At 34.2% G+C, this 12,501-nt stretch overlaps 2 protein-coding genes across 4 annotated transcripts in view; both read left to right on the top strand.

Annotated features, from left to right (window-relative positions):
- The window catches only part of LOC126727067 (peroxisomal membrane protein PMP22), a 61,503-nt gene extending 54,184 nt beyond the window's left edge, over window positions 1-7,319 (top strand). For 2 of the 3 annotated variants that reach the window (XM_050432533.1, XM_050432532.1), the window contains exons 2-7: window positions 2,582-2,680; window positions 5,653-5,754; window positions 6,117-6,192; window positions 6,699-6,769; window positions 6,859-6,944; window positions 7,082-7,319. In XM_050432533.1, the coding sequence (XP_050288490.1) occupies window positions 2,582-2,680; window positions 5,653-5,754; window positions 6,117-6,192; window positions 6,699-6,769; window positions 6,859-6,944; window positions 7,082-7,136 (489 nt within the window). In that variant the 3' untranslated portion in view covers window positions 7,137-7,319. Of the gene's footprint in view, window positions 1-2,024; window positions 2,223-2,581; window positions 2,681-5,652; window positions 5,755-6,116; window positions 6,193-6,698; window positions 6,770-6,858; window positions 6,945-7,081 lie in introns of those variants that run through there. The other variant, XM_050432531.1, reaches the window with a different exon arrangement.
- Window positions 7,320-10,048: 2,729 nt separating this feature from the next.
- On the top strand, window positions 10,049-11,393 carry LOC126729182 (probable F-box protein At4g22030). The gene has a single exon (XM_050434871.1). The coding sequence runs from the start codon at window positions 10,098-10,100 to the stop codon at window positions 11,355-11,357; it is 1,260 nt and encodes a 419-aa protein (XP_050290828.1). The 5' UTR covers window positions 10,049-10,097; the 3' UTR covers window positions 11,358-11,393.
- The last annotated feature ends 1,108 nt before the right edge of the window (window positions 11,394-12,501 follow it).

Genomic DNA, 12,501 nt, shown 5'->3' with positions numbered 1-12,501 from the left:
GTGATGTTAGTGGTGGACCCATATTAGAATTAATAAGAATTTGCCGCATCAATAGTTTATAAAAATGTTGTAAAATAGTTTGTGACTATGACATTACTCTTTGTTAATAAACTATTTTAAGAAAATTTTAACATCACTTTCATGAAAAATATATAAAACAATCAAAAAAATTCAGTTTTTTTTTTTTTTTCTTATAAAAAGTTTCTAAAAATATTTCAAAAACCAATATCGGGCAAAGTTTAGCTACAAAATTGATTATAACCTTAGGGTACAACCTTACTCAATATCTTTTTATTGGAAATGAATTTTGACAAATTCACCATTGGATCACATCTTCTTTTTATATTTTCTATACTTGCAAAATTTCTAGAAAATTATAGATCAATAGCCATATCATTAATAAATTATTTAAATTGTAAGTTTTTATAGTTTAAAAGTATCCATAAAATATAAATTTATAGATTATAAAGTAAAGAATATTCAATTGACACAAAATTTGACATGTGTATTAAGAGCAAAAAGAACATTCAATTCAACGGTTAGATTTCCAAAAAATATGTATTAATGTTTATTTTATTAAGTAAGGTTGTAACTTTAGGCTACAATTAATTTTGTAACTAAATTTTATCATGTCCTTAATGTTAGAATTATGTAATAAAATGATAGAATTTACCTCCTCTTAATACCTTAAACTTTAATATGGAATTAGAGTAAAAGAAGGAGCTACCGTCTACATGTGAAGACGAGTATTAAAATTGCATAATTAAATAATTAAATTTATTATATTCTAATAGTTTAAACTTTTTTTTGTTAATTGTAATTTAACACTTAAAAAACAACATCGGTTAACTTTTTCTTAGTAAAAAACCAACCAGAAAAACAAGAATATATTTAGCCAAAAAACAAAAGGAAACATAAGTATATGCTTAGCACAATTCTGATTTAAAGGATGATTTCTAATAGGTTTTGGACGAAAATACCAATGCTGGCTGGGCCTGTCGGCCCAACACTCAAAACATTGTCCAAACAAAAGATATTTTGGAACAGAGAGGCATTGTCAATTGCGCTCATGGTCTGTCAGTCAATGACAGTATGGCATTATTTTTCAATGACAGTATGGCATTAATTTTTTTTTTTTTTTTTTTTGCTGAATGACAGTATAGCATTATTTAGTACTAGACTACTTGGACCAATAATAACACAGGAGTGAGAGAGGAGTTTGTTAATAATAATTCACTGGGATAATTACACATAACCCACCTGTGGTTTGGGCGAAAATCACTTTGCCTACCCGTGGTTTGAAAAGTATCACTTAACCCACCTGAGGTCTGTTTCCGTCACTCTCCGTAACCCACCTCGGTCTCTGCCGTTACAAAAACACCTTGTAACTCCAAAACAGAACATAACGCGAATCAAAATCCCCAAAACTCAAACACTTTTCGAGAGAGACACCCAAGGTGCAATCAGGCTTGTTCTTCGCGGTTTGGAGCGTGTGGAGAGGGAGAAAGCACTTCTTTTGCATCATCGAACCTGGGCAAGGTATGTGTGATGTTTTTTCATCTGCATTTGGGTTTTTTGATGTCATTTTTTTATGGTGACCCACCCATGTAGTTAGGTTTTGCTGTTCATCTGCACAGTAAAATTTTTTTTGTATGTTAAATTAGCATTTTGCTATTTATGTGTAGAATCGCTTAGGATGATGTGATTAAATGATTAAATTTACCATTTTTTAATAGCTTAAACTTTTATAACAATCGGTAATTTAACACTCAAAACAACATCAGTTAACTTTTTCTTAGTAAAAAACCAACCAGAAAAACAAGAATATATTTAGTCAAAAAACAAAAAGAAACACAAGCATATGCTTAGCACAATTCTGATTTTAAGGATGATTTCCAATAGTTTTGGTCGAAAAGAACCAATGCTGGCTGGGCCCGTCGGCCCAACACTCAAAACATTGTCCCAAACAAAAGATATTTCAGAACAGTGAGGCATTATAAATTGCGCTCATGGTCTGTCAGTCAATGACAGTATAGCATTATTTAGTACTAGACTACTTGGACCAATAATAGCACAGAACTGAGAGAGCAGTTTGTTAATAATAATTCACTCGCAAAATCTCAAGGAGTTGGAAGCAAAAATCGAGCTCTGGGTCAATGGCAAAGAAGGGTTTGTTGAACCAGTACTTGTTGCAGCTTCAGCATCATCCACTGAGAACCAAGGTCTCACTCAACAAAACAACACATAATTTTTGTTCTTTTTTTTTTTTTTTTTTTTGGTTATCTGGGTTCGTTTGAAGTTTTGATTTTGCTTAATTTTTCGTTTGACCCATGTTTGGTTGCTGAGAAATGAAGAGGAAATAGAAGAAACATGAAAGTTTGAATCTTTTCCATTGTTTTTCTTTTCTGGGTTTGGAATTATATGTCACGAACATTCAGCTGAATCAGGAAAAATGTCAAATTTAATTTTCTTGTATTATTTCTGTGCTGAAAGTGAATTATATATGTATTTTTAACGGCTATAAATTGGGTTTTACTTTTTCTCTGCGATTAATCAGTGTGCAATTTGTTATTTAAATCAGGCAATTACAGCAGGGGTGTTGTCGGGGATCAGTGACTTGGTTTCGCAGAAGCTCACTGGGATACAGAAGATTCAACTGAGAAGGCTTGTTCTCAAAGTGGTAAAGCTCTTTCTCAATTCAATTTATAGCAAAATTACTTATGTTGTCAATTCAATTGAAGATAGTTATATTGTATAGTATAAAGCTTCTTATTGTACATGTGCACGTATGCATTTTTTTTTTTTTCTTTTTTTGATATTGGATTTTGAGGACCCTTTGGCCTAAAATGATGCTAAAATCTCAAACCAAACCTGTTGGTGCTCTGTGTTTTGACACCGGGAGATTGAGTCTGTTCCTAATTTGAACATGAAAAAATAATTAAGTGAATGTAGAGGATGGGAGGACAGTAAGTAGTGGCTTTAGTGAGTATGATTTCAGTTGGTGCGTTGATATGATACTCTGCAACATTAGTTGTGGCATTAAGTAGGGTACCATTTATCGTCTTTAGAATAATCAGAATTCAGAAGATGCTCTTTGTAGTTAGTAATGCTAAAATCTTGGCAAATATTTGTAGTAGATGCTAATGTGAACTAGGTCGGTGCTAGTGCTAAAAAGAAAGAGAAATTTTGATATCTGTGGTCTGTAATTGTAATATCTTATAAGTTATGTCGATATTTATGCCTGAGAAAGTTATGATTTATCATTGACCAATGACCATAATTTATATATAGTGCAATGAATATATAGACCTGGTATGTTCTGGAATGCAGGAAAATTTACCCAAAATACTAACATTTTAATTTGCCCTGTTCAACCATAGGCAAGATATCTTGAATTACTTTTGGACTGAAAAATAAATACACCTAAGAAGAGCAAGTTCTCAGGAAGTAGTTCCCCTAATTGCTACTGTTAGAAAATCTTGGTATCACTTTTTCCAAGTTCTTCAATCATTTGTACTACCACATGATGCAGCACCGAAATTTAAGTACCTGGCTGAGGATTGGGGGATTTATTTTATTTTTGTTTTTTTATTTCCTCCTCTGAAACTTGGTGTGAGTGTGTTGGAATGTAAAGTTCATGGCTTCATGCTCTATATCTTTACCTGTCCCTTATTAGGACTTGCATATTAACTTCAGATGATGTGAGTACCAAATGAATGTGGATAATTGTGGAATTGTTTCATTAGTTTGGATGCCCGATAACCTCAAATTACAATGAGGGAATGGGGTTTGGGACCTTTAGGTTCAATATAAATTAATGGCATGGCATAAATTTGGTTCTTCAAGACCTGTTGGAAAATCAATCCCTCAAGCAGACTTTTGGTATTTGGGCATGCAGTCTGGAGAACTATATAATCACCAAACCTAGTTGTGAGGTGGATGGATCACACCAAAAGCATGCCACCCTAATGGAAAATGCATGGCATGAATTGCAAGTCATGCTTGCTTGCGATGCTCATGATTGATTTCAATATAAGAATTATAAGTGCAATTATTCTCTCTTTCCCATTCTGGCGGAGCTGGCCAACTTTTTTTTTTTTTTGATAAGTAAGAAGAGAATATTATTAGAAAAGAAAAGAAAGAGAAACAACTATTCTGGCGGAGCTGGCCAACTGTATGGAGAAGCTTCAAAGGGATTTCTTATGGAGTGGTATTGGTGAGGAACCTAAATTCCATCTGGTTAGTTGGGTTTAGATTTGTGAACAGCTTCAGTTTGGCGGATTGAGTGTTCAGAATCTGAGACCAAGCATTATTAGGGAAATGTTTGTGGAGATATGGGACTGAGAGAAATCATCTATGAAGGAGGGTCATAGAGGTAAAGTATGGGAGTGAATGGGGTTGATTGGTGTACAGAAGGGGTGTGAGGTCCTTATGGCGTTAAGTCTCTGGAAATCCATAAGACAGGAGTGATTGACTTTTTCTCAGTTTATACAATTCGAGGTAGGCAATGGTACTAGAGTAAAATTCTGGCATGATTTGTGGTGTGGTGATTGTCCACTTAAAGAGGCCTTCTAGGAGTTAATATAGAATTAGTTGTGATAAGCAGTCTCTATAGTGGAGGTTATGCATTTCCCAAATGGGAAACTTCATTGGGATGTGTAGTTCTTTAGATCAGTCCAAGATTAGGAATTGGAGTATTTGATACTCTCTGTTGGAGACTAGCCAAGAGCCAGGGTTTTGAAGTGCATGGGTACTACCTTTCCCTCTCTTCTACTATTGGCATGTTATTTCCTTGGAAGTTGGCTTGGCTTTCGAAGGTTCATCCTAGGGTAGCTTTCTTCTTGTGGACTGCTGCCTTAGGGAAGATTTTGTCTTCTTATTATATATGGAAGAAAGTTATTATCATTGTTGATTGGTGCTATATGTGTTAGTAGAGTGGGGAGTCAGTGGACCATCTCCTTCTTCATTCTCCCATAGCATATGGGCTATGGTCAATGGTTTGGAGTTTGTTTGGTCTTCTTTGGTATAGGCCACAGAGGGTTCTTGATTTGTTAGCAGCTTGGCAAGGTGCCTTTGGTATGCACCATAATATAGCTTTTTGGAGGGTTGTGCTGTATTGCAATATTGCATTATGTGGTGTCTTTGGCAGGAAAGAAATGTGAGATGGGATTTGAACAGTCTATTCTTGGGATTAAATCTCTCTTTTTTTACACTTTACTGGATTGAAGTGTAGCTTTTAAAGCCCTCCACTGCTCTAAATTATTAGAAATGCTTGAACATTGTAATTTGAAAGAGTGATTGTACTACTCCTGAGTACAACCCTGGTGTACACGAGTGTTTCCCTTCTAATGAATGAAATTTCATTACTTATAAATAAATAAATAAATAAAGTGCAATTATTATTAGGTGACAATTTATGTCTCTGTTTAAAAGTTAAAACTGTTAAAAAAAAGGTTGATTAAAATTGTTTGGATGTGTTTGAATGCACTATTTGTTTTACATGACAATATTAATGTACTAAAAATTTAAAGATGCTAATTTCATGGAGTTGTATATATGTCAACTACTTATATTTTGATTTTCATGTTTCTATCTACTGTTTCATCTATCTTTCCAGTCTTACTTCCTAATTTCTAACATAGCTATCTGCAGCTTTTTGGAGTCTTATATCTTGGACCTTTTGGGCATTTCCTGTATATTGTACTGGACAAAATTTTCAAGGGCAAGAGGGACTCAAAAACAGTAGCCAAGAAGGTATGCTACCCACCCTCATGCTCTGGTTGATTACTGAGTGGGCAGAAGTGATGAATAGCTATCTGGAATTTTAGCATAATCATTGCAAACCAAAATACTGAAAAAATTTCAAATTCTCAATTATTTGGTTTTTATCTTCACAACTATATGCCACTTTTCCTTGATGTTCATTTTAAACAGAAGTTTGCTTTCCTATTTATATATCCAAGACTGTATGAGGTTAATCAGGTACTGATTATCTTGAAATTAGGAGTTAGTACTCAGAGCCTGAGTAAGCAGCCACTGGTCATTTAATCTATTAAGTCATCCTAGCCTTGAAGAACAAAGAGGTTATTCTAAACTGCCTTGTCAAATTATTTCAGGTGGTGCTGGAACAGTTGACATCTTCACCTTGGAACAACTTGCTCTTTATGGTTTACTATGGGTTGGTTATTGAGGGTAAGTCTATCACATATAAGTGTTGGATCACATATAAGTGTTATATAAAGAATCCAGACACCGAGACATATTAGTGGAGCCAATAACAGATTATTCGTAATTGTTTTTAGAGTAATCAAATGTAATTTCTTCCCTGGGTCCTTCCTTAATGTATGCAGTATTTCTTTTTCTTGGTTGGGAGGGGGGGAGGTTGGTATGGAAAGACGTGCCAGGTGCATGCAATATATATATAGGATTGTTTCTATTGTCAGCTCTTAAATAAATTTAATGTCAAAACAACTACCAAGTTTTCAAAAACAATCAGCCTTAAGAATATATATATATATATATTAGGATTTTTTCTGGTGTCAACTCTTAAATAAATTTAATTGTCAAACATCTCTCAAGTTTTCAAAAACAATCAGCCTGAAAGAAGCATGTAAGTTACATATGAACTATCATGTAGCATGCTATAAAGTTGTACAATTTACTGCTTGTAATAATTGGAAAAAGGAATGTGAATGCAGGAAGACCCTGGACGCATGTGAAAACTAAAATTAAGAAGGATTATCCATCAGTGCAGCTTACAGCTTGGACGGTATTGCTCTGTTCTCATTATGAATTCTTGTAATACATTTCGTGAAAACATGAATTGTATCCTAATGTTACCTTAATCATTTTGAACAGTTCTGGCCAGTTGTTGGGTGGGTGAATCACCAGTATGTGCCGTTGCAGTTTCGTGTCATTTTCCATAGCTTCATTGCATTTGGCTGGTACCTATAACTCCCTTCTGCTCTACTTATGTGCATGAATTTTTTGTCTTAATTACTTTTCATTTCTGTTAATTGCCAAAATGAAAGTGGTGTTTCTCTGGTGTTTTCCTTTTTTTTTTTTTTAATAAATTTTTTAGGGGAATATTTCTGAATCTACGAGCAAGATCCATGGCATTGACAAAGGCGAAATGAAAACAAGGAAATTGAGTCTTCAGATGGGACAAATGCACAGTTTGTGCTAGCTTATTCTTTGTGGCTCAAAGATGATGTCTAAGCATTCATGTATTTTTAAATAATTGAATATCAATCCTGACTCTCTGTGTGGTATCCGTGGATTATTTATCAATGATTTCATGCTTCACTAAGCATTTGTCATTTGTCATTTTAAAATTTTTTCATGGGAGTGTGCAAACAAGAGAATTGACAATTGGATTGCTACAAGTTTATGTCAATTTCAACAACCAAGGATATGTCAAAGATTGCTTTGCTTCCATTCCGAGGTAAGTTCTTGCCTGCTAGCGAGCCCACAAAAGCATGTGAGAGTGACAGTCCCAAGAAATAAAAAACATGTGAATCAATAAAATCTTAAATTTACTATTGTTGTATGCAGCATTTCTATCAAATTTATGTAAAATTCACATATACACTTAGGTCCCTCTTGCATATACTTGCATGATGTTGATAATATACCACCTTGAGTTTTGAATGTTGATCGAACTCTGGGACTCACCTTATATAGTTGAGGTTTAAATATAACATAAAGACCATAAAACATTATGTCCATAAGCTCATCAACACCTAAGAGCAGGGCCTGCTTAGAAGAGTCTATAACATTCATCGCAAACTGAGTCCGAAAATTGCCAAACTGTCTTGGTAATAAGGGTGGTTGATTCTTTTTCTGGAATTGTTTGGCATCGGGTACCAAGTGTGGGGTTCCATCGTTTTTAATGAACAAACAAGATGAATTATCCTGGACATGTGAAAGTGGTGTGCATTTTATGTGCGCCACAAAGGTGGTATTAAAAAAAGGGAAAAAAAATTAGAAGGATATGTAGTTACTATTTATTAAATATATGTTCGTAATTCAGAGTTACAGATATTCAAGATTTGTGGATTGACAATGTACTGGATGTTCAAGACTTTCAGAAAAGATGTGCAAAACTTTTTGGGGATATCTGAGTGTTCTATTTTCTTCATTTGTTTTTGTACTAGAATTAAAAAATCGATATGCTCAAGAAACAAAATGCCTTTTGAACAAAATCAATGATTATTCAAGCAAATCCATGTTATATAAAAAGAAAAAAGAAAATCATGTTAATATAATATATATGAGTTTTTTTTTTTTTTTTTGGATAAACTATTATATATGAGTTGTGGTTCCAATTAACTCAACTAGTAAAATTTTTTATGGTTGAATAAGAGATTTCAAGTTCAATTTCTGTCTACACTAAAAACCGATTGGTGTCTTGGTATGATAATAAAGAGCACTCATCAAGAATGGACACCATAAGTTGAAATTCTCTATATATAAAATATATATATATATATATATATATTTATGAGTTTTTTTTTTTTTTTTTTTTTTTTTTTTTTTTTTAAAGTTTTGAGAGAGATATGCCAAAGAACGTGGGGGTCAGTTAATTAGGAGGTACTGTTAAGACTGTACTAACTGGGCCTATGACCCAATTTGAAAACATTAGTCAATCCGAAGATATCCAGATAAGATTATAAGGGGAACAGAGTAAAGAGAAAAGTAGAGATAATATGAGATAAGTCCTACGAATGTCCGAGGAGAAAAGCCATCTCGACAACAAGGGTCCGAGGTCAGTAAGAGTGCCATATCATCATGGACTTTCTTCGAAGTTACATCACAACTAAAAGTTGGACATTGGACAAGAGGTAAGAGAGGAGAAGGGCAACAAATATTTTCAAAAAACTGTTACATTCGCATTAAATGCCTCCCAACTAACCCTCTGACCGCATTAATGTGGAGGTGATGCCTGAACAGTGGTCAAGCAGCCTTACAGCTACTAGTTGCTGGTTCTGGGAGGTGTTAGACGAGACAGGAAAGAGTCTCCAGAATCTAACCTACACGTGTATAGGAGGGATGATACCAAGATTGTAGTATATAGCATGAGAAGATGTACTAAAAAGAGGATCGGAGAAGAAATCAAGCAATTTTTACGATAAGACTGTGAACTCTTATAACTTTGTTGAAAAACAAGATAATATAATATAAACTCCTCAGGCCAATCCGATGACGAACTTTCTTGTCTTATATGTGTTTAATAGCCTCAAATTAGCCAATTTTATCGTCTTTCTTTTAGAGTAGATCTAGTTCTTTCATCCACGCTCTATAAATTTATTATTTGAGCATCTTGGGCTACAACCAAATCCTATATTAGGTCCAATCCAATTTCAGTCCTTATAGAATGTTTAGCTCAATGTCTCAAACAAATTTTGGATAAGATTTGTTTATATTTATTGGTATTTCATTCTCCTGACATATTCCCTATAAAAAGTGGAGATAGCTCGAAGAAAACAAAAAAGGGCACACATGTGAATGGTGGAGAAATATGTTGAAATAAAATTATGTCACCAGTGATTCGTGATTTCCATGCATTCTTTTTATATAATAAATATATTATATTGGATTAATAATTAAATGCAAGTGGTCTAATTCTCATTGAACTCTTTATATTTATTTCAAATATAGAATGGTTGAGGCGACAGTTTTTTGTCTTTAAGTCGTTGGATGTTTCAAGGTTCTACTCGTTATCGGTGTTACAAAGTCAACATAAAAGACCTCAACTCTGAGCAAACCAAACTGTACGAACAGTGCAATACTGCAATCTCCCAAACCCAGATTATACGGTAAGTGGTGGTCTAATTTCAAAAGCCATGTGTAGAAAGCTCCAAACCCATGTTTTAAGGGGTTCAACTACACGGTCTACATTTACGGAACAAGAGATTTAAAGGACTCAATAAAAGACCATTATTAGATTGTGAATGTTTTTGACCCAAGGGTCCTCAATAAAAGACCATTATTAGATTGTGAATGTTCACCATACTCATCCGCTAAGTCAAAAACATTCACAACACCATCGAAGCCTGGAGAAGAACTCAATAAAAGACCATTATTAGATTGTGAGCATGTCAATCCTTCAAATTCCAATATTCTTGTACTCAATTGGTCCATTTTCATCATGTAGTTGTAGAAGAAGTATTAGAGCCACAGCCAATGCACCCAAAACCCAGATGAGTCCTCTTTTTATACCAACAATCTTTAGTAGAGGCTTGGCTGAGGAGCTGGAGAAGGATCACAACTCTGTGATCAATCTCAATACTTGTAAAAGGCAGAGCGCAAATCCTCCGGAAGCATTGGTGGTTGCTAAGTTTTATACAATCATGGAGGCTGTTGCTGATAGAGTGGAGATGCATTTGAATATCGGAGCACAACGTGACAACTGGAACCACCTGTTGCTAACATCTATTAATTCAATAACTCTGTCTGCTGCTATTATGGCTGGACTAGCAGCAATTGGAGGTACTAGTACACCTCTTGTGGCACTAAAGGTATCTTCTACCTTGCTATATTTAGCAGCCACAGTCATTTTGGTGGTGATGAACAAGATACAGCCTTCACAACTAGGTGAAGAACAGCGCAATGCTGCTAGATTATTTAAGCAGCTTTATAGAGAGATGCAAACAACTATGTCTCTCTACAAGTTGACTAATATAGATGTGATCAATGAAGCAATGGAGAAAGTTTTGGCATTAGATAAGGCATATCCACTTCCTTTACTAGGTGCGATGATTGAGAAATTTCCAAAAACTGTGGAACCTACAGTGTGGTGGCCTCCAAAAAGACAAATAAGATTAGAGAGACTTGGTGAAGAAATAGATGGGAATGGCTGGGATGGAAAGTTGGAAGAGGAAATGAGAGAGATTGTTGGGGTTTTGAAGAGGAAGGATGTGGCTGAGTACTTGAGGTTGAGTCAAAAAGCCTTGAAAGTTAACAAGATCTTAGCAATTTCTGGCCCTTTATTGACTGGCATTGCGGCTTTAGGGTCTTGTTTTTTGGGCACTACTCATGGGGCATGGGCTGTGATGCTTGCAGTCATTGCTGGAGCTTTGGCAAGCGTGGTAAACACATTGGAGCATGGAGGGCAAGTTGGGATGGTGTTTGAGATGTATAGGAGCAATGCTGGTTTCTTTAGGCTCATGCAAGAGATTATAGAATCAAATATAAGTTTGAGAGAAGTTGAGAGAAGAGAGAACGGGGAACTATTTAAGATAAAGGTGGCACTACAGCTTGGCAGGAGTCTTTCAGAACTCAAGCATCTTGCTGCATTATCTTCTTCAAAAAAAGGGGAGGAGGCCATTGAAGAGTTTGCAAGCAAGCTATTCTGATGATATAGTAGTTCATTAATTTATTTGAAATTTTTTTTATGGAGAGAAAATTTACTTGATAATTATGTGATCTAATCTTGTACATAATGCTACTCTTAAGTTTGGTAAACATTTAAAATTATTTGGTAGGCATTGAAAATTAGTTCAAGTTACATTTGGTGTAACTTTAAATTATGTTATATTATTTAATATTTTTTTATTAGATGTGAATTTTAACAAATTCACACTTGAATTAGACTTTTTTTTTTTTTTTTTTACTCTACATGCATGCAAAATTTCAAGTCATATCATTAATCAATTATTTAAATTCAAGTTTTGGTAATTCAAAATAATATATAAAAGATGAGTTTATGGATTTAATAGTAAATAATATCTAATTGGTCATGAAAATTGACATACATATTAAGAACATATAAAACATGTGGAGTGAAATCAAGTGCAATACCCTATAGACCGGATGCAATTCCTCTTAATGGTTGAGATTCAATGTTTAAAAAAGCAACTTTCAATCTCAGCCATTGATTAAAAAAAGTTAAAAAAAATAAAAAAGTGAAAAAAATTTGTAAGAATGATTGGGTTTAATTGCACCCGGTACAATAACAATGCTGGTTCTAATCCAAAACTGTAATCTAAGAGTGTGATGCTGGAAAAAAAAAAAATTAACGACAAATTATTAACGGTATAATATTACTTATGAATTTAACTTGGTATCATAGGTATATAAATATTAGAGGTTCAAGTTAAGAAGAATGATGAAACAACACAGTTTAGTGACACAAGCCGCGAGCAATTGGAAACGACAACGTGTTGTTACAAGCCAATTAAGTAAAGCTAATTAAGGAACAGTATAGCTTGCAAGTATGAACAAAGATCCACACGTGTAAATCATAGTACAACAATAGTGGGATCACCAGATGAGTTAAAAAAATAACTAACTACTTCCTATAACAGAATTATTCATGTCAGCTAATAATGAAATATTCTGTCAATTTGGTATGGTTAGTATAAGAGAATCATTAACCAGTTTAGATATTTCTTGTTCTGTCCAACACTCTCTAGAACCTTCTTGCTATTTTTTCTTTTGCTTTTTCTTCAACTTTTGAGCTTTTAGCTTCTTCAATGTCTTCTAACGCTTACACTGATA

This window comes from Quercus robur, chromosome 5 (assembly GCF_932294415.1).
Source record: "Quercus robur chromosome 5, dhQueRobu3.1, whole genome shotgun sequence".
NCBI classification, from domain to species: Eukaryota; Viridiplantae; Streptophyta; class Magnoliopsida; order Fagales; family Fagaceae; genus Quercus; species Quercus robur.
Note: the sequence above shows the minus strand (reverse complement) of the source record. Positions and strands in the feature narration are given on the sequence as shown.

Excerpts from the sequence above, each read along its gene's own strand:
- LOC126729182 (XM_050434871.1), top strand. The coding sequence starts at position 10,098 with ATGTCAATCCTTCAAATTCCAATATTCTTGTACTCAATTGGTCCATTT.